The sequence below is a fragment of the Oryx dammah genome, unplaced genomic scaffold, assembly GCF_014754425.2.
Source record: "Oryx dammah isolate SB20612 unplaced genomic scaffold, SCBI_Odam_1.1 HiC_scaffold_12, whole genome shotgun sequence".
Classification (NCBI taxonomy): Eukaryota; Metazoa; Chordata; class Mammalia; order Artiodactyla; family Bovidae; genus Oryx; species Oryx dammah.
The window spans coordinates 29,378,405-29,405,629 of record NW_024070196.1 but is presented as its reverse complement, the minus strand read 5'-3'; the positions used below and the strand labels follow the sequence as shown (position 1 = coordinate 29,405,629).

General features: G+C 37.5%; 1 protein-coding gene across 2 annotated transcripts in view; it reads left to right on the top strand.

The window, feature by feature from the left end:
- The window catches only part of LARP1B (La ribonucleoprotein 1B), a 121,536-nt gene that overhangs the window by 47,814 nt on the left and 46,497 nt on the right, over nt 1-27,225 (top strand). For both annotated transcript variants that reach the window (XM_040250509.1, XM_040250510.1), the window contains exon 12: nt 25,187-25,310. In XM_040250509.1, coding sequence (XP_040106443.1) covers nt 25,187-25,310 — 124 coding nt within the window. The remainder of the gene's footprint in view (nt 1-25,186; nt 25,311-27,225) is intronic.

The window sequence follows — 27,225 nt, the reverse complement described above, 5'->3', positions numbered from 1 at the left end:
ATTTGCTCATTCATTTATACAGCAGATGGGGTGAACAGGAGGATGAGCTAAAGTGTACTATTGTGTTCAAAATTGCTGTTTTTGTGGGTTTTATGTATATTTACTTACATTCCACTGGCTAAGGCAAATCACATGGCTAAGTGTATGGGCTGGAGTTGTATATGCTCAAGTGAGATGGAAGACAATTACATGATCTTTTAATCTAGGAAATTTGGGCTGTGAACAATAATATTAATAGAATCTACTATAGCTTTTATAAAGCTAGAGGTAGAAATTTCTCATGAAGTTACAAAAGTTAGCAAAATAAACTTCCATAAGTTCAGTTCGGTTCAGTCACTCAGTCATGTCCAGCTCTGCGACCCATGGACTGTAGCATGTCAGGCCTCCCTGTCCATCACCAACTCCTGGAGTTTATTCAAACATGTCCATTGAGTCAGTGATGCCATCCAACCATCTCATCCTCTGTCGTCCCCTCCTTCTCCCACCTTCAATCTTTTCCAGCATCAGGGTCTTTTCAAATGAGTCAGCTCTTCAAATCAGGTGGCCAAAGTATTGGATTTTCAGCTTCAACATCAGTCCTTCCAATGAACACTCGGGACTGATCTCCTTCAGGATGGACTTACTGGATCTCCTTGCAGTCCAGGGGACTCTCAAGAGTCTTCTCCAACACCACAGTTCAAAAACATCAATTCTTCAGCACTCAGCCTTCTTTACAGTCCAACACTCACATCCATACATGACTACTAGAAAAACCATAGCTTTGACTAGATAGGCCTTTGTTGGCAAAGTAATGTCTCTGCTTTTTAATATGCTGTCTAGGCTGGTCATAACTTTCCTGCCAAGGAGTAAGCATCTTTTAATTTCATGGCTGCAGTCACCATCAGCAGTGATTTTAGAGCCCCCCAAAATAAAGTCTGCCACTGTTTCCTCTGTTTCTCCATCTATTTGCATGAAGTAATGGGACCGGATGACATAATCTTCATTTTCTGAATGTTGAGCTTTAAGCCAACTTTTTCATTCTCCTCTTTCATTCTCATCAAGAAGCTCCTTAGTTCTTCTTCACTTTCTGCCATAACAGTGGTGTTATCTACATATCTGAGGTTATTGATATTTCTCCTGGCAATCTTGATTCCAGCTTGTGCTTCCTCCAGCCCAGCATTCCTCATGATATACTCTGCATATAAGTTAAATAAACAGGGTAACAATATACAGCCTTGACGTACTCTTTTTCCTATTTGGAACCTATTTGGAGAAGGCAGTGGCAACCCACTCCAGTATTCTTGCCTGGCAAATCCCATGGACAGAGGAGCATGGTAGGCTGCAGTCCATGGGGTCGCTAAGAGTTGGATACGACTGAGCGACTTCACTTTCACTTTTCACTTTCATGCATTGGAGAAGGAAATGGCAACCCACTCCAGTGTTCTTGCCTGGAGAATCCCAGGGACAGGGGAGCCTGGTGGGCTGCTGTCTATGGGGTCGCACAGAGTCGAACACGACTGAAGTGACTTAGCAGCAGTAGCAGCAAGCAGGGTGACAATATACAGCCTTGACGTACTCTTTTTCCTATTTGGAACCAGTCTGTTGTTCCATGTCCAGTTCTAACTGTTGCTTCCTGACCTGCATACAGATTTCTCAAGAGGTAGGTCAGGTGGTCTGGTATTCCTATCTCTTTGAGAATTTTCCACAGTTTATCGTGATCCACACAAAGGTTTTGGCATAGTCAATAAAGCAGAAATAGATGTTTTTCTGGAACTCTCTTGCTTTTCCAATGATGCAGCAGATGTTGGCAATTTGACCTCGGGTTCCTCTGCCTTTTCTAAAACCAGCTTGAACATCTGGAAGTTCACGTATTGTTGAAGCCTGGCTTGGAGAATTTTGAGCATTACTTTACTAGGGTGAAACTTCCATAAAAGTATACGGAAAGAAATAATTAGATCTAAAAGAGGTTTTAATCATACAATTATTTGAGAAAACTAAGATTACACTTAGGAAGACAATATAGAGGAAAATGTACATTTTTAGCTGCAGTGAAAGTGGGGGTGTACTTACTGATTATGGAGAAATTTTTATTTTTAAAAGTACTTCAGACCTATAATTTGAACATTTAAATTCAAACAAGGGAAATTTTCTAGAAAAATATGTAAATTAACAAAACTGACTAGAAAGAATATAAGTTGCTAAAGACCATTTTAAATAATCTTCAAACTCTGATTTAACTTAGGTTTATTAGCAAGTTCTTCTAAAATTGAAATAATTTCAGCCATACAGTTTCCAGTGACTAATAGTAAATATTCAAATATTTGTTGAATAGCTGAGGTGAAAAGAGGAAATATTTGATTCATTTTATGAAAAAAACATAACCTTGATACTAACACCTGAAGAGAATATGAATGAGAAATTCATGAAAATACAAATGATGGTCTTAAGATTTTATTTTATGATAATATGAAACAACTATGAAAGAATCTATATATTTTCTATGGTGGCCATGACACATGACTATGAATTTGGCAGCTATAAAACAACATGAGTTTATCATTTAATTTTATAAATCAGAAGTCTGAGCTCAGCCAGTTTCTCTACTCTGAGCCTACAAGAAAAATCCTGGGGTTATTTGTACTTTTATGTGAGAAATTACTTCCAAGTTCATTCAGATTGTTTGCAGAATTCAGTTCTTTGTGGCTCCATGTAGAGTTGTTCAGTTTAGTTCAGTCGCTCAGTCGTGTCCGACTCTTCGCGACCCCATGAATCGCAGCACGCCAGGCCTCCTTGTTCATCACCATCTCCCGGAGTTCACTCAGACTCACCTCCATCGAGTCCGTGATGCCATCCAGCCATCTCATCCTCTGTCATCCCCTTCTCCTCCTGCCCCCAATCCCTCCCAGCATCAGAGTTTTTTCCGTTGAGTCAACTCTTCTCATGAGGTGGCCAGAATACTGGAGTTTCAGCTTTAGCATCATTCCTTCCAAAGAAATCCCAGGGTTGATCTCCTTCAGAATGGACTGGTTGGATCCCCTTGGAGTCCAAGGGACTCTCAAGCGTCTTCTCCAACACCACAGTTCAAAAGCATCAATTCTTCGGCACTCAGCCTTCTTCACAGTCCAACTCTCAAATTCATACATGACCACAGGAAAAACCATAGCCTTGACTAGACAGACAGTCGGCAAAGTAATGGCTCTGCTTTTGAATATACTATCTAGGTTGGTCATAACTTTTCTTCCAAGGAGTAAGTATCTTTTAATTTCATGGTTGCAATCACCATCTGCAGTAGAGTTGAGGGCCTTCATTTCCATTTTGGCAGACTGGTGCCTTTCAACTTCCTTCGACCCCCTGTGTTCTTGGTCAGATTGCACTGTCACTCTAAATCAGCAGCAATTGGTGGAACCCTACTTTGAATCTTTCTTGCCACGTCTCTCTTGCCTGTAGTTGGAGAAAGTTTTCTGCATAGTAAGATCACTCAGAAAATCTCAGTTACATCTGCAAAGTCCTTTTTGCCATGTATGCAATGTAATTAATTACATGTTGTGGAGATTGGGATCTGTACATCTATGAGAGACCCTTCTGCCTAGTATAAGATAGATCTTCAGAAGGATGCATCACACTTTTAAGGAGAGCATTATAATACTTTTTAAGTTTTTAGTGAAGACACAAATGAGAGAAATAGCACAGTTCATGTTTGAAAAATCAATGTGATGAAGGTGATTTTCCCCAAATGGATTGAAAGGTCAATTACATTCCAATAAATATTTCAACAGTGTTTTTTTTTTTAAGGAATTTTATAAACTGATTCTAAAATTTATATGGAAATGTAAGGGACAGGAAACTCATCACACTCCTAAAAGCGAGGCAATTTGTTTGTATTAAATTAAAGATACGATTTATTAAAGATATGAGACAGACTAGGAATGGAATAGGAAGTACAGAAACAATTGGCTTCATCTGTGCACACTTGGCAAATGACATGATTATGTATCAAAGACATCTGATTTTTAATAAGAAAAGTTGTTGGTGAAAAAGTGAAATTACAGACTAATGGCTTACAGTGTCATTCATATCTGTTTCAGTGAAGGGCAAAAACATTATTAGTGGATAAGAGTAAAATGTCTTAATGCACTCAGAGTAGGGAAAAGTTTCTTGAATGGACACAAAAATCACAATCTTAAATGACAAGATTGGTAAATTTAAAAACAGGATTTTTCATTAAACATCAAAGAGAGGGCATACATAATCCACAAAGTGAAGAAGAGATGGTTCTCATTCATGATTTGATAGATATAAAACAAGTGTATATAGAAGTTAAAAAAAAAAAACACTGAAAGAGTCAGTAAAAACTAGTTATGAGACATGAACAAATGTTTCACAAAATAGGAAGTCCAAGTAATTGAAATCGTGAAGAGGTCTTCAAAGTTATTAGTAAAGAAGATGCAAATTAAAATTTCATTGTAAAAAACACATTAGCAAAGTTAAAACATTAGGCAAAAGTGTTTGGGAGTATTTAGAAGGAGAGCTTCATTAATCCGTCTGTGGTAATGCCAAAGGTACTATGCTTACCATCTCAATATGCTCTTAGGTTGCATTGTTCAAATGTCATAGCTGTTATAACCACATGTGGTTATTGAATCCTCAAAATGTGGATAGTCTAAAATGAGATGTGCTTTAAATGTATAGTTTAAAGACTTAGTAAGAAAAAAGAATGTAAAAAAAATCTCAATTTTTAAAATAATCACATTGAAATGATAATACATTTGGTTAAGTAAAATAGTAAAATATTTGCTCTTTTAAAAAACCTTTTTGAAAACTGTTTTTAAAACTTTATTTAAGCTGTAGCACACAGCACACTAGATCTTCATTCCCTAACCACGGATTGAACCTGTGTCCCCTGCATTGGATATATGGAATCTTAACCACTGGACAGCCAGGGAAGTCCCTAAAAGACCTTTTAAATGTAGCTACTGGAAAATCTTAAATTGTGATTTTTGGTATATATGTATTGAACAGTACTTCTCTAGCAGAACCCAAGAAATGTTCATCAGGAACAATATATAACAGTATAGCAAAATTATTCATTATATTCACAAACTGGAAATAACCAAAATGTCCAGCAGCAATTGACTGGATATATTGTGGTACAGTAAACAATGTGATACTATATAGTAGTAAAAATGAGTGACAGGTAGTACACATCTTTGTTAATCTAGAAAACAATGCTGAGTACAAGAAGTTAAGTACAGTTGCTTACAGACTATGATTCCATAAAGCTCTTGAGAACAAGTCAATTCAAAGATGCATTTTTTAGAAATATGTACAAGCATACATATAATATAAAGAAAAAGTCTGGAATAATTATCATGTAAGTCAGAATCTGAGTTGTTTCTGTGGGGAAGAAAATACACAGGGTTTCCAATGTACTAACAGTGTTATGTTTCTAGTAGCTTTTACATACTAGTTTTCTAAACAAGTTGCACATGTATGTATAACACATTTTCTTATGTGGCATATTTTATGACAATGCAAAGAACAGGCTGGCAGGAATGGGAATGTGTGGGACAAGAAGGGGTAAGCCAAAGATGAGTTATTTACTTCTTGGAGCTACAAGGTTGTTCTTGGGCTAAAATCAAGGTTAGGTTGGCCCTCCCCCCGCTTTTTTTAAACTTAATTTTTTTTTGAAGTATAGTTGATTTACAGTGTTGTGTTATTTTCAGTGTAATGTTGAACCTGTTCTTGTTTTTTGTTAACAACTATTTGTATTCCTGTTCAGCAGTCTCGTTTGGGTGGTGGTGTAAAGCGATATGTTGTTGAAGGCTTTATTAACAGAGGACTTAAAGATAGGGCTTTCTTTGAAGAGACAGGCTGCTGGGCTTTTGCATCTTGTCACTCATATTGCTGGCTGGCTTCTGGGCTTGTGAGGGTAAAGAGTTGTCCAGTCTACTGTCTCTCATGATACCTCTCCCTAATCAGAAATCTTGAGTTTGAAACTGCAGAACAAAGGAGAGAAACCATCACAACCTGTTCTTCAGTCATTATACCCTCTGTCCAAGTTGCTTGTGTGGAAACCTAAACATGCTCATGCCTTTTTTTCTAGCATTTCAGGAAAAATCTTCAAATTAGAAGCTTTTGAATTACACTGGTCAGTCAGTCTCATCTTTAGGCTTACAGCATTTGCTGTTGTGCAGTATGTCAGTTTTGCCCAGTACTTCTTCGAGGATTATGTGAAGTTAACACAGGTCTATGTGTCAGTTTCCAGAGTTCTCCTTGGCTTTCCTGCCTTTGTATTGTATGACAGAACATACTCAGTTTTGCTGGATGACTGAGACCATCAGCAGGCTCATTGCTGAGAGGGTAGACTGGACATAGGCTCTCTTCTGCTTTGACCTATTCTGAGTATGTGGAGCCTAAAGCCTTGGGAGACCTGATGGCTGTTACTCTGTAGATTTCTTTGCTGTCTTCTGTTGCATTTCCCTTACAAATGCAGCTCTTTGTATTTGTTGCACATGGTGAGAGGAACTTCAGTTGTGGTGAAGTCTTTGGTATATAGCTGGAAGTGGTATACAGATTCACCAGAGATGCCACATCATCACTTGGCAGACAGAAACATGACATCATCTTGACTAGGCAAGCCATGAGTCACCACCACCATTTGAGCTGTTCCTCTTCTCACTAGAGAAGGACACCAACTTGGGAACCTTTCTGCCAAAAGCTGGGGACTGTTCTTGACCAGGAGTCAGCTTGTATGCAAGTTTCACTGTGTGCAATTCTGGACCAAAAATTAACTTCTCTGAACTTCAAATGGGGATCATTTTTTTTTTTTTCCCCCCCAGATGAGGATCATTCTCATCGTCTTTACCTCAGTGGGTTTTAAAGACTTAAAAAAATATATTTTGTTTATTTATTTATTTGGCTGTATCACGTCTTAGTTGAGGCAGGTGAACTCTTAAGTTGCATCATGTGGGCTCTAGTTCTCTGACATGGGACCCTTGAATTGGGACTGCAGAATCTTAGCACCTGGATCACCAGGGAAATTGCTTTTAAGACTTTTGAAAACTGTGAAAGACTGAGCATGTGTGACAAAGAACAAAGGCCATATGGTTATTTGGAGGAATAATGATACAAATGGAGGTGAGATCAGGAATTTAAAGTCAATGCCGAAACTTCAGGCATTACATAGAAATTGTAACATCAAAGTGCAGTCTGTAGAGGTCTTCCCCTCTTCAGGCACTGTGAAAGTGAAAGTGTTAGTCACTCAGCCATGTCTGACTCTGCAAGTCCATGGACTATAGCCCTCCAGACTCCTCTGTCCATGGAGTTTTCCAGGCAAGAATACTGGAGTGGGTTGCCAATTCCTTCTCCCGGGGATCTACTTGACCCAGGGTAGATTGGGTAGATCGGGTCTCCTGCATTGCAGGCAGATTCTGAGCCACCAGGGAAGCACTATAGGGTCTGATATTTTCATAATTAGTCCTTTTGTGTTATGTATTTTAAAATGCAAAACTCTTTTAATTCTTCCTCCTCATATCTTTCTCTGAAAGACTTCCTCAAATTTCCTTTCAACATGAGGCCTCATATCAACTATAGTCATTCTCTCTTTAGAAATGGTTTTGATTTGACTTCTCCCTGCTGAAGAGACAAGTGAATTAAACCTAATTTTAGCTCACTGTTTAATTCCAGCCAAAGCCCCTGCACAAGTCAGATCCTTATTTTAATACACATACTTCAAATATGGTTTGGGTTCAAGTTCAGTCACTCAATCGTGTCTGACTCTTTGCAACCCCATGGACTGGAGCATGCCTCCTTGTCCATCACCAACTCCCAGAATTTACTCAAACTCATGTCCATTGAGTCGGTGATGCCATCCAACCATCTCATCCTCTGTTGTCCCCTTCTCCTCCTGCCTTCAATCTTTCCTAGCATCACAGTCTATTCCATCAAGTCAGTTTTTCACATCAGGTGGCCAAAGTATTGGAGTTTCAGCTTCAACATCAGTCCTTCCAATGAACACTCGGGACTGATTTCCTTTAGGGATGGACTGGTTGGATCTCCTTGCAGTCCAAGGGACTCTCAAGAGTCTTCTCCAACACCACAGTTCAAAAACATCAATTCTTCAGCACTCAGCCTTCTTTACAGTCCAGCTCTCACATCCATACATGACTACTGGAAAAACCATAGCTTTGACTAGATGGACTTTGTTGGCAAAGTAATGTCTCTGCTTTTTAATATGCTGTGTAGGTTGGTCATAACTTTTCTTCCAAGGAGCAAGCATCTTTTAATTTCATGGCTACAGTCACCATCTGCAGTGATTTTGGAGCCCCCCCCCCCAATAAACTCTGTCACTGTTTCCATTGTTTCCCCATCTATTTGCCAAGAAGTGATGGGACTAGATGCCATGAACTCAGTTTTCTGAATGTTGAGTTTTAAACCAACTTTTTCACTCTGCTCTTTCACTTTCATCAAGAGGCTCTTTATTTCTGCCATAACAGTGGTGTCATCTGCATATCTGAGGTTATTGATATTTCTCCCGGCAATCTTGATTCCAGCTTGTGCTTCATCCTGCCCAGCATTTCTCATAATGTATTCTGCATATAAGTTAAATAAGCAAAGTGAAAATATACAGCCTTGGTACAGTATGGTAGCTTTGTTTTAAGTTAACTCTTTGTCAGGAATTCATTCATTAACATATGTTTGAGTGCCTGCTATGTGTTGCGGGGCTAGAAATGTGGTATTTCAGGATGGTGACATTGGTGAAAGTGTAGATGGAGATAATTAATCCAGAAAATTTAGATAATAGATAACTGCCATGATTGACCATTGAATTTAGTTATGAGCTGCTTCATAAATAGGGAATAAGAAACTTGCTGAGTTATCGCAGTGGAACAGTTAAGGAAAAGCCTGAATGAAGAAATGACAAGTGGAAGAATGTAATACATTCAGATATATGTAAGTATTGAATATTAGCAATATAATATGAATATTGAAGCTTGGTAATATATTGGAGAAATGGCAGTTCCTAAAAGTTGCTGAGTCCAAGCTTGCTCAGCTCGCCCTACAACAGGCCAATAAATCCCCGAGACATGTTGAGGCAAGGAATACTATTTGGAAAGTAAGCTGACAGAGAAAATGACAGACTAATGTCTCAAAGTAAGCATCTTGTTACTGGATGCCAGGTTCTTTTATAGAGTCAGAAAGAGAAGCAATGAGGAACTAAAGTCAAAAGGCAGAATAGGGAGGGAGAGGCAGTGAGGAAGTAAAGAGTCTTCAGTCTTGCAAAACATCTCCTGGAAGGGTCAGCCTTTGGAAGGGATGTGTTAATCTCTTCTTTTTGTTGTAGCTATTCACAGGTGGGCAGGAGAGACTCTCTCTCTATGAGCTGAACAAAGGCTCTTTAGTTTAACAGCCAGGCAGTGGGACAGGGTCCTCTGAGGCAGGCCATTTTATGTATGATTGTAGTAACAAAAGAAACAAAAAGCAAGTCAAAGAAGCAGAATTGGTTTTTCCCTGCAACAAAGGGAGATAAGGAGTCAAAGTTGTGTGTGTATTTGTGTATTAATATATTTTTAAAGATTGGAAAGCACTGGAGCATTTTATATGGTTATCGGAATGGTCCAGTGGAATGGGAGAGTTGAGGATATAAAAGGAAATAGAAAATGGAGTTAAATTCTTGAGGTTGTGAAACTGGATAAGATTCAGAGCATATGGATCAGAATTCGTCAGCCTTGGCCCTGTTGACATTTGGAACAAGGTAATTCTTTCATGGAAGCTGTCCTGTGCAACAAAGAATGATTAGCATCATCCCTGGCCTTTACCCACTAGATACCAGAAGTACCCCACCCCCATGACAATTTTTAAAAAATGTACCTTGAAGAGAGTTATGTGCACAAAATCACCTCTAGTTGAGAATAATTGATATAGAAGTATTGTTCTTTTAAAGAAAGGCTTTGGGTTCTTTACCTGGAGGAAAGAAATAGAACATGAGCATTGTAGATGGGTTTGTAGATTAGTTGGTAATAAAAGTAATTTTCTTCTCATAATTTTACCCTTCTCAATGAAATGAGTCAGGGTTATGTGGTTGGTCAAAGGGTCGAGAATGACAAAGTTAAAAAGTCATTTTTGTAGAACGGGAGAAAAAGGTTCTTAGAAAAATCAAAGATTCCTGGTGAGTGTTACGCCCAAGTCGCGAAATCTCCCAATGACCACCAGGGAGCCTATATCCGATGCAAAAGCAAGAGAGTTTTTATTACCAAGCTCGAGCTGGGGCTCCCACTGATATCGACGTAGCGGCTATAGGGAGGAGCCCTGAGCTCTGGGTTTCATTGCTTATATAGGGTATTCTCGTGCAAAAAATTTGAAAAACGGGAGTTTCCGGGTTGGGAGACGTCTAACTGGTTACCTTCTGTGGAAGGGTTAGGTGTTGGGTTCTGATTGGTTTTCATTTTCTGGGCTTGCCACGGGTTCTGATTGGTCCCAGGGTGGTGGAGTGAGGTTAAGGGATTTCCAAAAAGCTCTTTTCCGGGAATTTTTACAAAATGGAGTCTTCTTTAACAAAGTGGAATAGCTTAGGTCCTTCAGTGAGCAGTGGCAGGGCACAGACTATTTCTTTTGCAGAAATTTTACTAGAGAGGCTTTAGACCAAAGAGACCAGACAGGAAAATGGAGGACAGTACCAAGATACTTCTTGATTTAATTCTAAAAATGGTAGATAAGATCCTGTCTCGATCTTGGTCACGAGCATTTAAAGCTGTTAACTTCTTGAAACTTTTTGACTTTCCCATTACACCACATTTTCTTGCTTTTCCTTCTACTTCTGTAGCCATTCTTTTTTCAGTCAGATTTATAACTATCTTCCATCTGTTCCTTAATTTTCAGCAATTTCTAGGTTTATGACTTAAGCCCTCTAAATTCTTACTGTTAACTGGTCTCCCTAAGTACTCTTTCTACTCAGGACTCTATTACCACTGTTTTTTTAAATCCCAACTCTTTTATATCTAAATTAGATTTTCACCCTGAATTTCAGATACAATGGATCTAGCTGTTTCCTGGGACATTTTCATCATATTTATAGTATAGTTCTTTAAAAAAACAACATGCCCCAAACCGAGTTTCTCCATTCAGAACCTGCTTCTTTGTTCGTTTTCCTCTTCCAACTTAACAGAAGTCCCAGTTGATTTATGATTCCCATCTTGGTGATTGGATCTGTAGCCCCTGAATATTGATTGGCATGGGTATATCCCTGTTGCCTCACATTAGTCAGTAGTCTTGTTTACATTACTCTCACATGTAATGAATTCTTCCATATTTCCGGCTTCATCTCACTGTTCTTTTCTCTGTACACTGAAGTACTTGAAGTTTCCCAAAGATACTCTTCTCATCTTTAAGCTTTTACATGGGTTTCTCCAAACTCTTGAAATGCTTTTGCCTCCATCATCTTTGCTACACAAACTCCTAGTCGTGTTTCAGACTTGGTTAGACAAAAAAATAAGGGTATGCTCATTTCACAGATTGAAAATGAGATCCCAGAGAAAAAAAACTGAGCTCAGAAATGAGCATATACTCAGAGGGCATGTAGTAAATCAGATGAACTCAGTTTTAAAATTCATATCCTCATCAGCATGAGACTGTAGAGAAACCCTAAGATTCACCCAAGTTAGGAAGTAAAATAGGAGACTGGGATACATCTTAAATGTACCACTCAACTGAGGAGTAAAGAGAAGGAGCTATAAGAAAAATTGTATGTTTTTGTCTCGATTCTGAATGGAGGCAGGTAAGAAGTAATCACTTGATGGTCAGACATTGTAGATTTGCAGCTCAAATTCATAATATAGTTCTGTCTGAAAAAACTAGAGCTAAGAATATAAAGTAGTTCTAGACTGTTAATCATCACAGGTGTCTGGCATAAGCATGCCTATATCCTCTCTGGAGGAACTTATTTCAGAGGTTGGCAAACTCTTCTGTACTGGGCTGGGTAGTATTTTCTGCCTTTCAGGCTACTTAGGATTTCGGTTCTCTGTAGCATGTACTTTGCTTCATGTTTTTTTGTTTTGTTTTTAAATGTAACCATTTATTGTAAAAACTGTTTTTAGCTAGAGGGCTCTACATAAAACAGACTACAGGCCAAATTTGGCCCATTGATGTAGAATGACTTCATTCTAATATTATTAGAATGTAATATTCCTCCAAATATTCCCATACGTATTTTCTAGGAAAATTAAGTGATCAAAGAAAAAAAATGACTAGGCAAGGAAATAAGTTAGCAAGTGTATTATTGTAGCTGAAATGACAGCAGAAAGAGACCCATAGGTCCTTTGAATGCTGCAATTATCAAAGCACAGAAGAGTCACAGAATATAAATGTTTACATGGTTTAATAAATGATGCCTGGTGTGCTGCGATTCATGGTGTCGCAAAGAGTCGGACATGACTGAGTGACTGAACTGAACTGAACTGAACTGAGGTTCAAAATATGTGAAGGGGAAAATTAACAGTTCAGATTTGAAAAAAAGGAACAAAGCTCCTTTAAGAAGTGAAAGTTTATTTGAAGTTAAGAATTCAATTGTTGGGTTTAATAGCAGGTGAGACAAAGTTGATGAGACACTGAGGATTTGTAAATTGAAAGAGAGGTCAGAAAAAATCACCCAGGATAAAGCACAGAGTGAAAGGGAATGTATGAAAGAGGTTCAGGAATTGGGGATAGAATGTACAGATGTAATTAGAGTTCCAGAAAAAGCAGGGAAAGAAGGGGCAGAGGCAATACATAAAGAGAGATCAGTACATTTCAGTCACTCAGTCGTGACCGACTCTTTGCGACCCCATGAACTGCAGCACGCCAGGCCTCCTGTCCATCACCAATTCCCAGAGTCCACCCAAACCCATGTCCATCGAGTCGGTGATGCCACCCAACTATTTCATCCTCTGTCGTCTCCTTTTCCTCCTGCCCTCAATCTTTCCCAGCATCAGGGTCTTTTCAAATGAATCAGCTCTTCGCATCAGGGGGCCAAAGTATTGGAGTATCAGCTTCAGCATCAGTCCCTCCAATGAACACCCAGGACTTATCTCCTTTAGGATGGACTGGTTGGATCTCCTTGCAGTCCAAGGGACTCTCAAGAGTCTTCTCCACCACAATTCAAAAGCATCAATTCTTTGGCACTCATCTTTCTTTATAGTCCAACTCTCACATCCACACATGACCGCTGGAAAAACCATAGCATTGTTAAGACGGAACTTTGTTGACAATGTAATGTCTCTGCTTTATATATGCTGTGTAGGTTGGTCATAACTTTTCTTCCAAGAAGCAAGCATCTTTTAGTTTCATGGCTGTAGTCACCATCAGCAGTGATTTTGGAGCCCCCCCAAAATAAAGTCTCTCACTGTTTCTATTGTTTCCCCATCTATATGCCATGAAGTGATGGGACCAGATGCCATGATCTTAGTTTTCTGTATGTTGAGCTTTAAGCCAACTTTTTCACTCTCCTCTTTCACTTTCATCAAGAGGCTCTTTAGTTCTTCTTCACTTTCTGCCATAACAGTGGTGTCATCTGCATATCTGAGGTTATTGATATTTCTCCTGGCAATCTTGATTCCAGCTTGTGCTTCATTTAGCCCAGTGTTTCTCATGATGTACTCTGCATATAAGTTAAATAAGCAGGGTGACAATATACAGTCTTGATGTACTCCTTTCCTGATTTGGAACCAGTCTGTTGTTCCATGTCCAGTTCTAACTGTTGCTTCCTGACCTACATACAGATTTCTTAGGAGGCAGGTCAGGTGGTCTGGTATTCCCATCTCTTTAAGAATGTTCCACAGTTTGTTGTGATTCACACAGTCAAAGGCTTTGGCGTAGTCGATAAAGCAGAAGTAGATATTATTTTGGAACTCTCTTGCTTTTTCTTTGATCCAACAGATGTTGGTAATTTGATCTCTGGTTACTCTGTCTTTTCTAAATCCAACTTGAACATCTGTAAGTTCACATTTCACGTGAACTTTAAACTGTTGAAGCCTGGCTTGGAGAATTTTTAGCATTACTTTGCTAGCATATGAGATGAGTGCAATTGTGTGGTAGTTTGAGCCTTCTTTGGCATTGCCTTTCTTTGGGATTGGAATGAAAACTGACCTTTTCCAGTTCTGTGGCCACTGCTGAATTTTCCAAATTTGCTGGCATATTGAGTGCAGCACTTTCACAGTATCATCTTTTAGGATTTGAAAAGTCTCAACTGGAATTCCATCACCTCCACTAGCTTTGTTCATAGTGATACTTCCTAAGGCCCACTTGACTTCGCATTCCAGGATGTCTGGCTCTAGGTGAGTGATCATACCATCGTGATCATCTGGGTCGTGAAGATCTTTTTTGTATAGTTCTTCTGTGTATCCTTGCCACCTCTTCTTAATATCTTCTGCTTCTGTTGGGTCCCTACCATTTCTGTCCTTTATTTTGCCCATCTTTGCATGAAATGTTCCCTTGGGATCTCTAATTTTCTTGAAGAGCTCTTTAGTCTTTTCCATTCTATTGTTTTCCTCTATTTCTTTGCATTGATCACTGAGAAAGGTTTTCTTATCTTTCCTTGCTATTCTTTGGAACTCTGCATTCGGGTGGGTATAGCTTTCCTTTTCTCCTTTGCCTTTTCACTTCTCATCTATTTGCAGCTATTTGAAAGGCTTCCTCAGACAAACATTTTGCCTTTTTGCATTTCTTTTCCTTGAGGATAGTCTTGATCCCTCTCTCCTGTACAGTGTCGTGAACCTCTGTCCATAGCTCTTCAGGTACTTTGTCTAACAGATCTAATCACTTGAATCTATTTGTTGCTTCTACTGCATAATCGTAAGGGATTTGATTTAGGTCATACCCGAATGGCCTAGCAGTTTTCTCCACTTTCTTCAATTTAAGTCTGAATTTGGCAATAAGGAGTTCATGGTCTGTGCGACAGTCAGTTCCCACTCTTGTTTTTGCTGACTGTATAAAGCTTCTCCATCTTCTGCTGCAAAGAATATAATCAGTCTGATTTTGGTATTGACCATGTGGTGATGTCCATGTGTAGAGTCTTCTCTTGTGTTGTTGGAAGAAGGTATTTGCTATGATCAGTGTGTTCTATTAGCCTTTGCCCTGCTTCATTTTTGTTGTAGTCTTACTTTTTTAGGTGCAATTCCCTATCTCATCACTCATTAAGATCATCTTTTCCTGCAATTCCCTATCTCATCACTCATTAAGATCATCTTTTCCTTTAGGACCTCAAACATAACTCTGTAATAGTTATTTTTAAGTCCCTATTGTAAAATCCAACATTTGAAATATCTGGAAGACAATTTCTATTGACTGTTATTTTCTTGACTGTGTGTTACAATTGTCTGTTTTATTTTACATTTTAAATATTAAATGAGAAATATCTTTTTACTAGACATTATAGATATTATCTGTTTATACTGTAGAGATTATAGATTGTTATCTTCCTCTGAGGAATGTTGATTCTTTTTTCTTATTGGTTGCCCAACTTAAAATTTTTTTGGCTTGATTTTACTCTTTGAAAAACCTCTAACTTGATAGAATAACCTGTAAACTCTGTGCCCCCTCAGAATCTTGTCAAGTATTGGGTTACACCTCTGCTAGAGAATCAAGAGTAAGTCTTACTCTAGGGTGTGGGCCTTACTCTATAGCATGGCCTAATTTTACGGTTTATCTCAACTGGATCCCTTGGGTGTTGATGAGTAGTTAACAAGGGATCTCCATTCTCAACTGGGTTTATATGTCATCATCTTCCAACACTCAGTTCAGTTCAGTCGCTCAGTCGTGTCTGACTCTTTGCGACCCCATGAATTGCAGCACACCAGGCCTCCCTGTCCATCACCAACTCCCAGAGTTCACTCAGACTCATGTCCATCGAGTCAGTGATGCCATCCAGCCAACTCATCCTCTGTCATGCTCTTCTCCTCCTGCCCCCAATCCCTCCCAGCATCAGAGTCTTTTCCAATGAGTCAACTCTTTGCATGAGGTAGCCAAAGTACTGGAGTTTCAGCTTTAGCATCATTCCTTCCATAGAACACCCAGGGCTGATCTCCTTTCCCAACACTATTGGCCTTTAATATATGTCTTTAGCTCAGTTTCACTGTGGCTACTTTTGACTATGTCTTAGGGAGTCTTATATTGGTTTTCAGTTATTTTCATTGGGAGAAATAGGCTTGTATCAGCTCGTCTATCGTATGAAGAAGCAGAAGATCATAACTCTTACATCATAAAGTTAGTCTGACAGAATTCAGTTTTTGTAAAGAATAGTGCAATAGGAACTCAGATACTATAGGTAGTGCTAGATTAAATTGTTACAACCATCTTTTTTTTCCCCCTTTGGCCTGGTTTTGAACTTTATCTAAATGTTACCATACAGTATACTTTTTTTTAGCTGTTCATTGGAGTATAGTTAATTAACAATATTGTGATAGTTTCAGGTGGACAGCAAAAGGACTCTGACATACATATTCAAGTATCCTTTCTTCCCCCAGTTTCCCTCTCACGCAAGCTGCCACATAGCGTTGAGCACAGTTCCTTGTCCTATGCAGGAGGTCCTTGTTGGTTATCCATTTAAAAGAGAGCAGTGTGTAGATGTCCATCCCAAACTCCCTAACTGTCCCTTCCCCTGTCCTTCACCCCGTCCTTCATTTGTTCATTCATTACAGATATCTGAGTACCTGTGAGGTGTCAAGTATACTGGTAGGCACTTGTATACAGTGTTGAGTTAAGTAAAAAGTTCCTGCTGTCGTGGCATTTACAGACCCAAGGTCCTTTATGTTTCCCCTGTTTGTTGAACTTGGGCTAGGAACCTCTTTTGTATGTTCAGTTTAAGGTGTAGACTAGTCAGCCCTACAACTGACTCATATCTTGCCTTTTCCTGGGACTCTGATTGATTTCCTTTACAGGTTTCTGTGCCAGAGAAATGTTTTTACAACTGCTAAAACAGTGGTTGAAAAGTTTTGCCCCCTTATAACTTCTATCAAAGTTTTCATCCCTTGATGCAGGCAAGAGCTTAGTCTTGGTTTTTAGGCAGTATTTGGAAATGTACAAAATCAGAATAGGTAGTCCAGCTAGGAAAGGTAGCCAGTTGACTTCAAGCAGGAAAATGGAGAAGAGAGAGGTGAGGACAGAAAGTAGCCACTGGTGCTGGAAATGGGTGAACTATCTCTGAAGAAAATGTTAAAACCTTGTGATTATTGCTAAGAACAATGATGATGAAAATCTTGTGTTTTAAAAAAGTGGATTGAAGAATGACCAAGAACACTAAAATAATATATGTCAATAAATGAAAAGCAAATCAGTTTCTAAAATATCTCCTTCAAAGATAATGTTAAAGCTAGCTATTACAATGAAATATGTGGTTTATGAAATTCTAAATAAAAATTCTGACCTATTCCTTCTTTGATGGAATTCCAGTGATGTGTAACACAGATGTACTTTTTAATATCTTGATAAAAGATAATTTATGAAAAATATACACATGTATACTCATGGCAGATTCATGTTGATGTATGGCAAAACCAATACGATATTGTAATTAGTCTACAATTAAATAAATTTATATTAAAAAAATAATGAGAGATTAAAAAAATAAAAATATAGTTTGTAATTTTTAAATGACTTTCTTGAGTAAAGAAAAGAAAAGTTGCTCAACCTTTTGATTGATTGGTCTAAGAAGACATAACTGTGTCTTCTCTAATGCAGTGAAGTCAAAAATTATTTAGGAGTTGGTTCTAGAGTCCTTTTTAAGTTGAAAATTGAGTATGGCCAAAATACTCTTAAAATTCCCTTTAACCAGTTGTAAAGTATGTATATGGTTTTAAGCTTGACCTCATATCATAATATGCATATGTAAAGTTATGTGCATGATAATGTAGCAGGATCATATTTATAAAACACTCAAGTGTTTCACTGTTGGAAGCACTGGACCAAATTTATGAAGATTCTAACTTGGTGGCTCTTTCTGTTCATGGTCATCTTTTTCCTAAGAGCTGATATTTAGATTTAGTTAGTGTTTCTCTATGGTTCTCAACTTTTAAAAAAAAAACATGGTGATGGTGCTCAGTGAAACTATAGTTGTTTGGATGGACACTTTACCTCTTAATCCTTTTTTTGGCCACACTGCATGGCTTATAGTATTTTCCCAACCAAGGATCCAACCAGGGCTCCCAGCAGTGGAAGTGCAGAATCCTAACCACTGAACCACCAGGAGATTCCCTGAACACTTTATCTTTTCATGGTCAAGACATTATTAGAATGTATATATCCTTTTGTTGTGTTTTTCTTTATGGGAGGTAACATTTTAGGGCTTAAGTTCTCTAGTGCATACATATGTTCTTTGAGTAGAATGGTTGTTGCATTAAAAAATAATAACTTGAAAAAAGTTTTTGTTGTTGAACAAGTAAAATCAAATTTCCATAAGTTAAATATCAATATTGTTTTAATGTACTGAAGCTAAAGATTGTTTGGGTAGATGGGATGGGAGCAGATTGTGAAGTGTCTTAAAAGCTATGTAGAAATTTAGAATAAGGAGCGATTGTACTTCTTATAAAGAAAAGTAGTATGATCAAAATATGGTTTAATAAGGTTTTAATCTCACAGAGGCATTAGTTTAGGTCAGAGTAGCGGAGGGCAGAGGATGAGTTACAATCCATTAATTGTAATCCAGGGATGAAATGAAGTGCTGAACCAAAGGGATAGCATTTATTATTTTTTCAACAAATATTCATTAATAGCCAGTTATGTTCCAGGCTTTGTGAGAATTGAAGATTAAGGTACTATTTCCATGATCTTTTGGTACAGAAAGATTTACTAACCAGGATATAACACAATGATGCTAATGATTGCTAAAATGTACTACATTTAACTTTTTGTCTCTTACAAAAGACACCATAAGAGAGTGAAAAGGCAAGGTTCAGAGTAGGGGAAAAACCATTTACAACATCTTGTAAAGAACTCTTAAAAGTCAGTGAGAAGGACAACTGTATAGGAAAATGAGCAGTAGAATTAAATAGTCCTACCACAAAAAAAAAGCTATCCAAATAACTTGTAAAAAGGTTTTCATCATTATTAGTCATCAGAGAAATACAAATTAAAACCACAGTCAGATAACATATCTACCAGAGTGGCTAAATATTTAAATTTTTAAGTTTTGGGGGATAATTACAGATTCATAAGAAGTTGGAAAAATAGTTCAGAGAGGTCCACTATATGCTTCATCCAGATAACCTTGAAAGGTTATCATCTTAAGATAATTAAATCTAATATCTTAGATAAACCATAATTAAAGCACAATATTAAAACCAGGAAATTGATGTTCATTATCACAATGATAATGTGTATGTGTAGTTCTGTGTCATTTTATCACATGTTGATTCACATAACTACCCTCAAAGTCAAGGCACTGAATTGTTTTTTCAGCACGAAGATCTCCCTTGTGTTCAGGAAAAAAAGATCTCCCTTCTGTTATTAAACTTAAACCCATCTGCCTCCCTTCTGCTATTCCTAATCCTTGCTAGCCACTAATCTGTTCTCTATCTCTGCAATGTTATCATTTTGAGAATGTAACATAAATGGAATTGTATAGCATGTTACCCTTTGAGATTGACATTTTTTTCAATCATAATGCCCTAGAGGTCCATTCAGAATGTTTATATCCATGGTTTCATCTTTTTCAAAAGGACTAAATTTTTAAAAACTGACAATCCCAAGTGGTGATGAGGATGTAGAGCAATATGAACTTACGTATTGCTAGTTGGAATATAAATAGGCACAACTACTATGAAAGCATATTTGCCAATTTCTACCAAAATTGAAGTGCACCACCTAATTTAGCAATTCCACTCCTAGTAAATACTCAATAAAAATGTATGTCATGTCTGCTGTCATAAATCACAGGGATATTTTTTGGGAGTGTCTATCTCCTAAAATAAAGGGAATAAAAGCAAAAATAAACAAATGGAACCTAATTAAACTTAAAAATTTTTTGCACAGCAAAGGAAATCATCAACGAAAGGGAATGACAACCTACCAACTGACAGAGATAATTTGCAAATTATATGACCAGTAAAGGGTTAGTATCCAACATGTATAAACAGCTCATACAACTCAATATCGAAAACAAAAACAAAAAAGATTTAAAAATGGATCAAAGAACTGAATAGACATTTTTCCCAAGAGAACAGGTGGCCAACAGGCACATGAAAAGATGCTCAGCATGATTAATCATCGGGGAAATGCAAATCAAAACCACAATGGGATATCACCTCACATCTGTCAAAATGACTCTCATCCAAAAGAACACAAATAACAAATGTTGGTGAGGGTATGGAGAAAAGGGAACTGTGCAAAGCAGTATGGAGGTTTCTCAAAAATCTAAAAGTAGAACCACCACGTGACCTGACAATTCCAGTCCTGGGTGTATATCTGAGAAAACAACAAAAACACTTAATTTAACAAGATACACACACCCCAGTGTTCATAGCAGCAATATTTACAATTGCCAAAATATAGAAGCATCCAAAATGTGCATCAGCAGATGAGTGGATAAAGATGTGGTGTATGTATTTATATGTGTTTATGTGCACACACAGACACAATGGAATACTATTCAGCCACAAAAAGAACAAAATTTTGCCATTTGTTTGTGGATAGACTTAGCATTATGCTAAATGAAGTAAGTCAGAGGAAGTATGATCTCATTTATATGTGGAATCTAAAAAACACAGTGAACTAGAGAATATAACAAAAAAGAAACATTCTCATGGATATAGAGAACAAACTAGTGGTTACCAGCATGAGAGAAAAGGAGAGATGGGCAATATAGAGGTGGGTTAGTAAGTACAAACTATTGAGTATAGGATAAGCTACCTTATCCTTGGTAGCTTGTACATATCCTTTGTATGTTGTGCATATCCAAGGAATATAACCAATGTTTTATAATAACTATAAATGGAATATAACCTTTAAAAATTGTGCACCACTGTGTTGTACCCCTATCACATAGAATTGTTCTTGCTGTTGTTTAGTTGCTCAGTTGTGTCCGACTCTTTGTGACCCCATGGACTCTACCAGGCCCCTTGGTCCATGGGGCTCTCCATGCAAGTATACTGGAGTGGGTTGCCATTTCCTACTCCAGGGGGTCTTCCCAACCCAGGAATGGAACTGGCATATCCTGCAAGTCTCTTGCATTGCAGGCAGATTCTTTACTGTTGAGCCCCTGGGGACAGCCCTTATAATACAGAATATTATGTATCAATTATTATTGTTCAATCACCCAGTTGTGTCCAACTCCTTGCAACCCCATGGACTGTAGCATGCCAGACCTCCCTATCCTGCACCATCTTCCAAAGTTTGCCCAAGTTCATGTCCGTTGCATCGTTGATGCCATCCAGCCATCTCATCCTCTGATGCCCTCTTCTCTTTCTGGCCTCAATCATTCCCAGCATCAGGGACTTTTCCAATGAGTTGGTCATTCGTATCAGGTGACCAAAATACTGGAGCTTCAGTTTTAGCATCAGTCCTTCTAATGAGTATTCGGGGTAGATTTCCTTTAAGATTGACTGGTTTGATCTCCTTGCAGCCCAGGGGACTCTCAGGAGTCTTCTCCAGCACCACAGTTTGAAGGCATCAGTTCTTTGGTGCTCTGCCTTCTTTATGGTCCAGCTTTCACAATCACAAAATAAATGTCAATTATACTTCAGTTTAAAGGAAAAAGAGAGAAAGGGACTAACCTGGTGGTCCAGAGGTTAAGACTCCACACTTCTGCTGCAGGAGGTGTGGATTTGATCCCTGATCTGGGAACTAAGATCCTGCATGCCATGTTATACAGCCAAAAAGAAGAGAGAGAGAAAAGAAAGAAACCTATATTTTAAGAGTTCCAGATAGAGAAAACAAACTTATGGTTACCAGGGGATAGAGCAGAGGGAGAGAGAAACTGGGAGATTGGGACTGACATATATAGACTACTATATATAAAACAGATAACTAATAATAACCTGCTGTATAGCATAGGAAACTACTCAATACTCTATAATGACTTAAATGGGAAAAGGATCTTTAAAAAGTGAATATATGTATAACTGATTCACTTACTGTACACCTGAAAGTAATACAACATTGTAAATCAACTATATGCCTATAATAATTTTTTAAAAAGAGGGAAAAAATATGTCTGTTGGCCAAAGTAAGTGTTCTGTAAAAACATACTTATGGTAACATTTCTTATAATGACTATAGTCTGAAAAGGACCTGAATGCTCATCAACAGTGGAATGAATTTTTTAAAAATCATGGTTTGATCATTGCAGGGATGGACAAGCTTTTTCTGCAATTGTAGCACTGGAGCCAGCCATATGCAGTATATGAACAAATAGGTGTGGTTGTGTTCCAATAAAACTACTTAACAAAAACAAACTTGGCTTTTAGGGGCTGTAGTTTGCTGATCTCTGGTGTAGGGTCACAAACTATAAATGAATCTCGTAAAGATTTTTGTGTGAAAGAAACTGTGTTATTATTACCTTTTTATAAAATTGAAAGACAGGCAAATGAATCTGTAGAATTAAAGTCAGAGTGTTGGTTATCTTTAGGAAGAAAGAGGGTAGTAATAGAAAGGTGCATGAAGGGTACCTCTAGGGTGCTTAGTTATCAGTTCAATTCAGTTGAGTTGCTCAGTCGTGTCTGACTCTTTGCAACCCCATGAATCGCAGCACAGCAGGCCTTCCTGTCCATCACCAAGCCCCAGAGTTCACTTAGACTCATGTCCATTGAGTCAGTGATGCCATCCAGCCATCTCATCCTCTGTCGTCCCCTTCTCCTCCTGCCCCTAATCCCTCCCAGCATCAGAGTATTTTCCAATGAGTCAACTCTTCACATGAGGTGGCCAAAGTACTGGAGTTTCAGCTTTAGCATCATTCCCTCCAAAGAAATCCCAGGGCTGATCACAATGGACTGGTTGGATCTCCTTGCAGTCCAAGGGACTCTCAAGAGTCTTCTCCAACACCACAGTTCAAAAGCATCAATTCTTTGGCGCTCAGCTTTTTTCACAGTCCAACTCTCACATCCATACATGACCACTGGAAAAACCATAGCCTTGACTAGATGGACTTTTGTTGGCAAAGTAATGTCTCTGCTTTTGAATATGCTGTGTAGGTTGGTCATAACTTTTCTTCCAAGGAGTAAGAGTCTTTTAATTTCATGGCTGCAGTCACCATCTGCAGTGCTTAGTTATATCTTTACCCAAATGGTGTTTTCACAGGTTCATTCACTTTTGACCCCTCATTGAGATATAAACTTATGATTTATGTCCTCAGTAATGTGTATATGTATATATAAATTTGGCTGTGTTATACCTTAGTTAATTTTAAAAATTAAAAACAAAACAGAAACATATAATTTGTGTTCCTGTCAGAATAGAACTATGTTTATTCATTTTTGGCATTTGAGAAGCATACAATAAATGTTCACTGAAGTGAGAACTGCTAATAGCAAGCTCTATAGCAAGAGAAGGGCCAGTGAAGAGTAATGACTCTGAATTAGCTTGAATAGTTTATTGAAGACTTTTGGGAAAGTAATTTTGGTATGTAATTTTGGGAAGTAATCATTTAAGACATTTTCATGGAAAAAAGATAGATCCTATTTTGAAAGGCTAATTGGATCTCATAAATGGTGTGAACTGGCAAGTAGCTATTCATATTTGAAGACAGAAGGAAAAGGTTGTTTGGTTAGCTATTAAGAGCAAGATGTCACAACTATTTTGGAATTATGTTGTTTAATTTGATTCATCAGACAAATAACTTTGTCTTTTTACCTGTGTCCATTCTTTTTAGATGTTACCCTGTAAATTTTAAGGTTATGGACATATTAGCACTGAGTAATGTAGACATGATATAGGGTTTATTGGGGAAAATAACCAGACGTAATACAATGTAAGCAGCCCCTCAAACTCTTCCCCCCTCCCCCCACGGCTTCGGCCAGCTTGGATAGTCTTCATGCACTATGGCCAAATGACCTTCCAGTAGAGAATGGCCTTTACCTTTGTAATGTTTTGCGTATTTGTAGTTCAGGGCAAGGAAAATCTAAGTAATTATGTAACAGAAATTAGAAGGGGGCCTAGGGACATGGATGGGCCCATTCTTCCTTATAGCTAACAACGTAGACCTACTCGGCATCCTTGCTGCTAAGTTTATAAAAGGGGTTTGGAAATGAATCTTCAGATCCATCTAGATTTATCTTCCATCATATGTTTCCCCTATTAGAAAATGAGGTAGAAACTTCTTGGACTAGTATTAAACGTCTACTGCTGCTGCTGCTGTCGCTTCAGTCATGTCTGACTCTGTGCGACCCCATAGATGGCAGCCCACCAGGCTCCCCCGTCCCTGGGATTCTCAAGGCAAGAACACTGGAGTGTGTTACCATTTCCTTCTCTAGTACATGAAAGGAAAAAGTGATGAAAGGGAAGTCGCTCAGTCGTGTCTGACTCTTAGCAACCCCATGGACTGCAGCCCATCAGGCTCCTCCATCCATGGAATTTTCCAGGCAAGAGTACAGGAGTGGGTTGCATTTCTCCAACTTCCTTATCAGGGCTTTTTGCCACTAGTTCTAAATAAATTCTCTCATTTATTGAATTATCTTCTAATAAATGACTGTTTGTTCCAAGCTTCTCATCTGTGCTCATAGTACCTAATTTAGGATTCTTTTCCCTTTCTCTAAATTCTCATTTAAGGAGCTTCTTTTGTCTCATCTCTTCTGTGATGCCTCCCTTATGATCTCAATTCTTATGCCAAATATTACACTTTTCAGATACTGTCTAATATTATTTTTATTTGTACATTTCTTTCTCTCCATCTAACTGGTAAATTCCTTAAGGATAGGAAATGTGTATCAGATTACTTTGTAACCTCTATAATACCTTAATGGTCTTGTGTCTCAGTGCTCGATAAGTAATTAATGATAAGAATGTAGGTTCTTATAATATGTTTTAATTATAAAATGTTCATAACATTTTAGGGTTCTTGATGCCATCTTTAGACTCTGAATATTAATTATTTTTAAGTATAATGCTGGATTCTTTATTGGAACATCTTTTTTTATTCTGTTGCAATCAATTCTGGTTTTTAAAACTCATTTTTTTGAGACTGGTATCAATTATTGTCTGTTGGTTACTCTCTTAGCAAGTTTAGTAATTAGATTCCTCCATTCTACTTTAGCAAGAAGTTGAGAACTTTAAGAAGCTAAATCTCATTAGTAAAGAGCAGTTTGAAAACCTAACACCTGAGCTTCCTTTTGAGCCAAACCAAGAAGTTCCTGTAGCAGCTTCACAGTCCAGGCAAGGTATGTAAGTCTGATTTTCTGTAAGTGTCTAAATAATATTAAAGCAGTTCTAAATTGTTTTTAAAGTTTGCTGCTTTGTTATTTGTGGGAAATGTTTAGATGTCTGATAACAGGCTAGAATTTTAAAACTCAGCTTTTATATCCTTTGATGAACTTCAAAACATTTTAAAGCCTTAAAAAATACAGATTGTAAATTTGGTAAGACAGCCATGTAGTAAGTGGACATAGTTGAAATCCCATCTTACTCTTGGTAAACAGGCAGGTAATCAATGACACAGGTGAATCAGGAGTTGTCTCTTATATTACTAGATCATGCTCAAACCCAAATGCTTGCTTAAAAAGTAAGCTGAATTGGTTGGTTCTTCATGTCTTTCTTGATTTTGTTTGCTAGGAATCCTTCTCTTCGCGAAATAAGGAAAAATTTTCACTGACTTGCTGATTTCTTAAAATATACCATCAGTATAATTCTTTTGCTTTAAAGCCTTAGCTTTGTGTGAAAGTGGAAATACATTTGGGAGATTCATAAACTGAATCTGATATTTTCAGACAAGTGTAACTGATTTTATTATAGTTTTTCTGGAAGACAGATTAAAGAAAAACGTTTAATTTGGAAAACTTCAGACATATGCAAAAATAGAGCAAATTGTATAATGAAACACCATGTACCCATTATCTACCTATGCATTAGCTACTTAATCATCTTGTAGCCAATTTTATTTCATCTTGACTCCACTCATTCTCCTTACCTCCCATTGAATTATTTTGAAGCAAACTCCTAATCATATTATTCATTTTTTTATTTGTAAGTATTTTTATATATGTTATTTAAAAGGACATCTATTTTAACACATAAATAACCCAGTACCATTATCATACTAAAATTGTTAATAAAATTCCTTAATATGAAATATCTAGTTGGTGTTCAAATTTTCTCATTCCTCACTTTTAAAAAAAAATCAGGATCCTTAAAAGTTCCAAACATTGCAATATGTTGATATGTCTCTTTTAGTATATAGGTTCATACTGGTTTTTTTTTCCCTCCTTGAACTTTATTGTTGTGGAAACTAGATTGTTTGCCCTGTATAGTATCTTACATTATGGATTTTGCTGATTGCATCCCCATGGTCATCCAGCCATTTTCTGGTCCTGAATTTTCTTTAATTGTGATTTTGATACAGAGGCTTGAACAGACTGAGGCTCACATTTCTGTAAGAATATGTCATATATTGTTTTGAAAACTACACCATGAGGCACATAATGCTTGATTCTTTCTTTGTGTTGGTGTTAGCTATTGACAGTCATTGCTTATAGCTTTTGGTTCACATGCGGCTTCAAAATAGTGATAAATCTGTTTTCATAATTCTTTCTTAATTTAGTAGATTACATCTGTAAAGAGAATTTCCATTAACTGACTGTTTATCCTAAGATAGAGTCCTAACAGAAAAAGGAATAAATGCTTAATTCTTTGTTTTTGTTTACTGTTTCTAAAGTAATGAGCTGGTTGTCTACATCCTTCTTTGGTGAGCAATGAGGAGTCTTTTTGGTTGTGATTTTAAAATTTTAAATTTAATAATAATAATTTAAAAATTATCACTATGATCAAAATTATTCATTCATCAATAAATTTGGTAGAGTTGCAGGATACAAAATTAATATGTATATAGATATCAGTTGCATACTATCAAGAAACCATCAGAAAGAGAAATTAAGGAAACCATCCCATTTATAATTACATTAAAAATAATAAAATACCTGTGACTAAACCTGCCTACAGAGGTGAAAGACCTGTACTTGGAAAACTGTCAGAAACTAATGAAAGAAATTGAAGATGACAGAGACAGATGGAGAGATATACCATGTTCTTGGATTGGAAGAATTAATATTGTTAAAGTGAACATACTATCCAAGACAATGA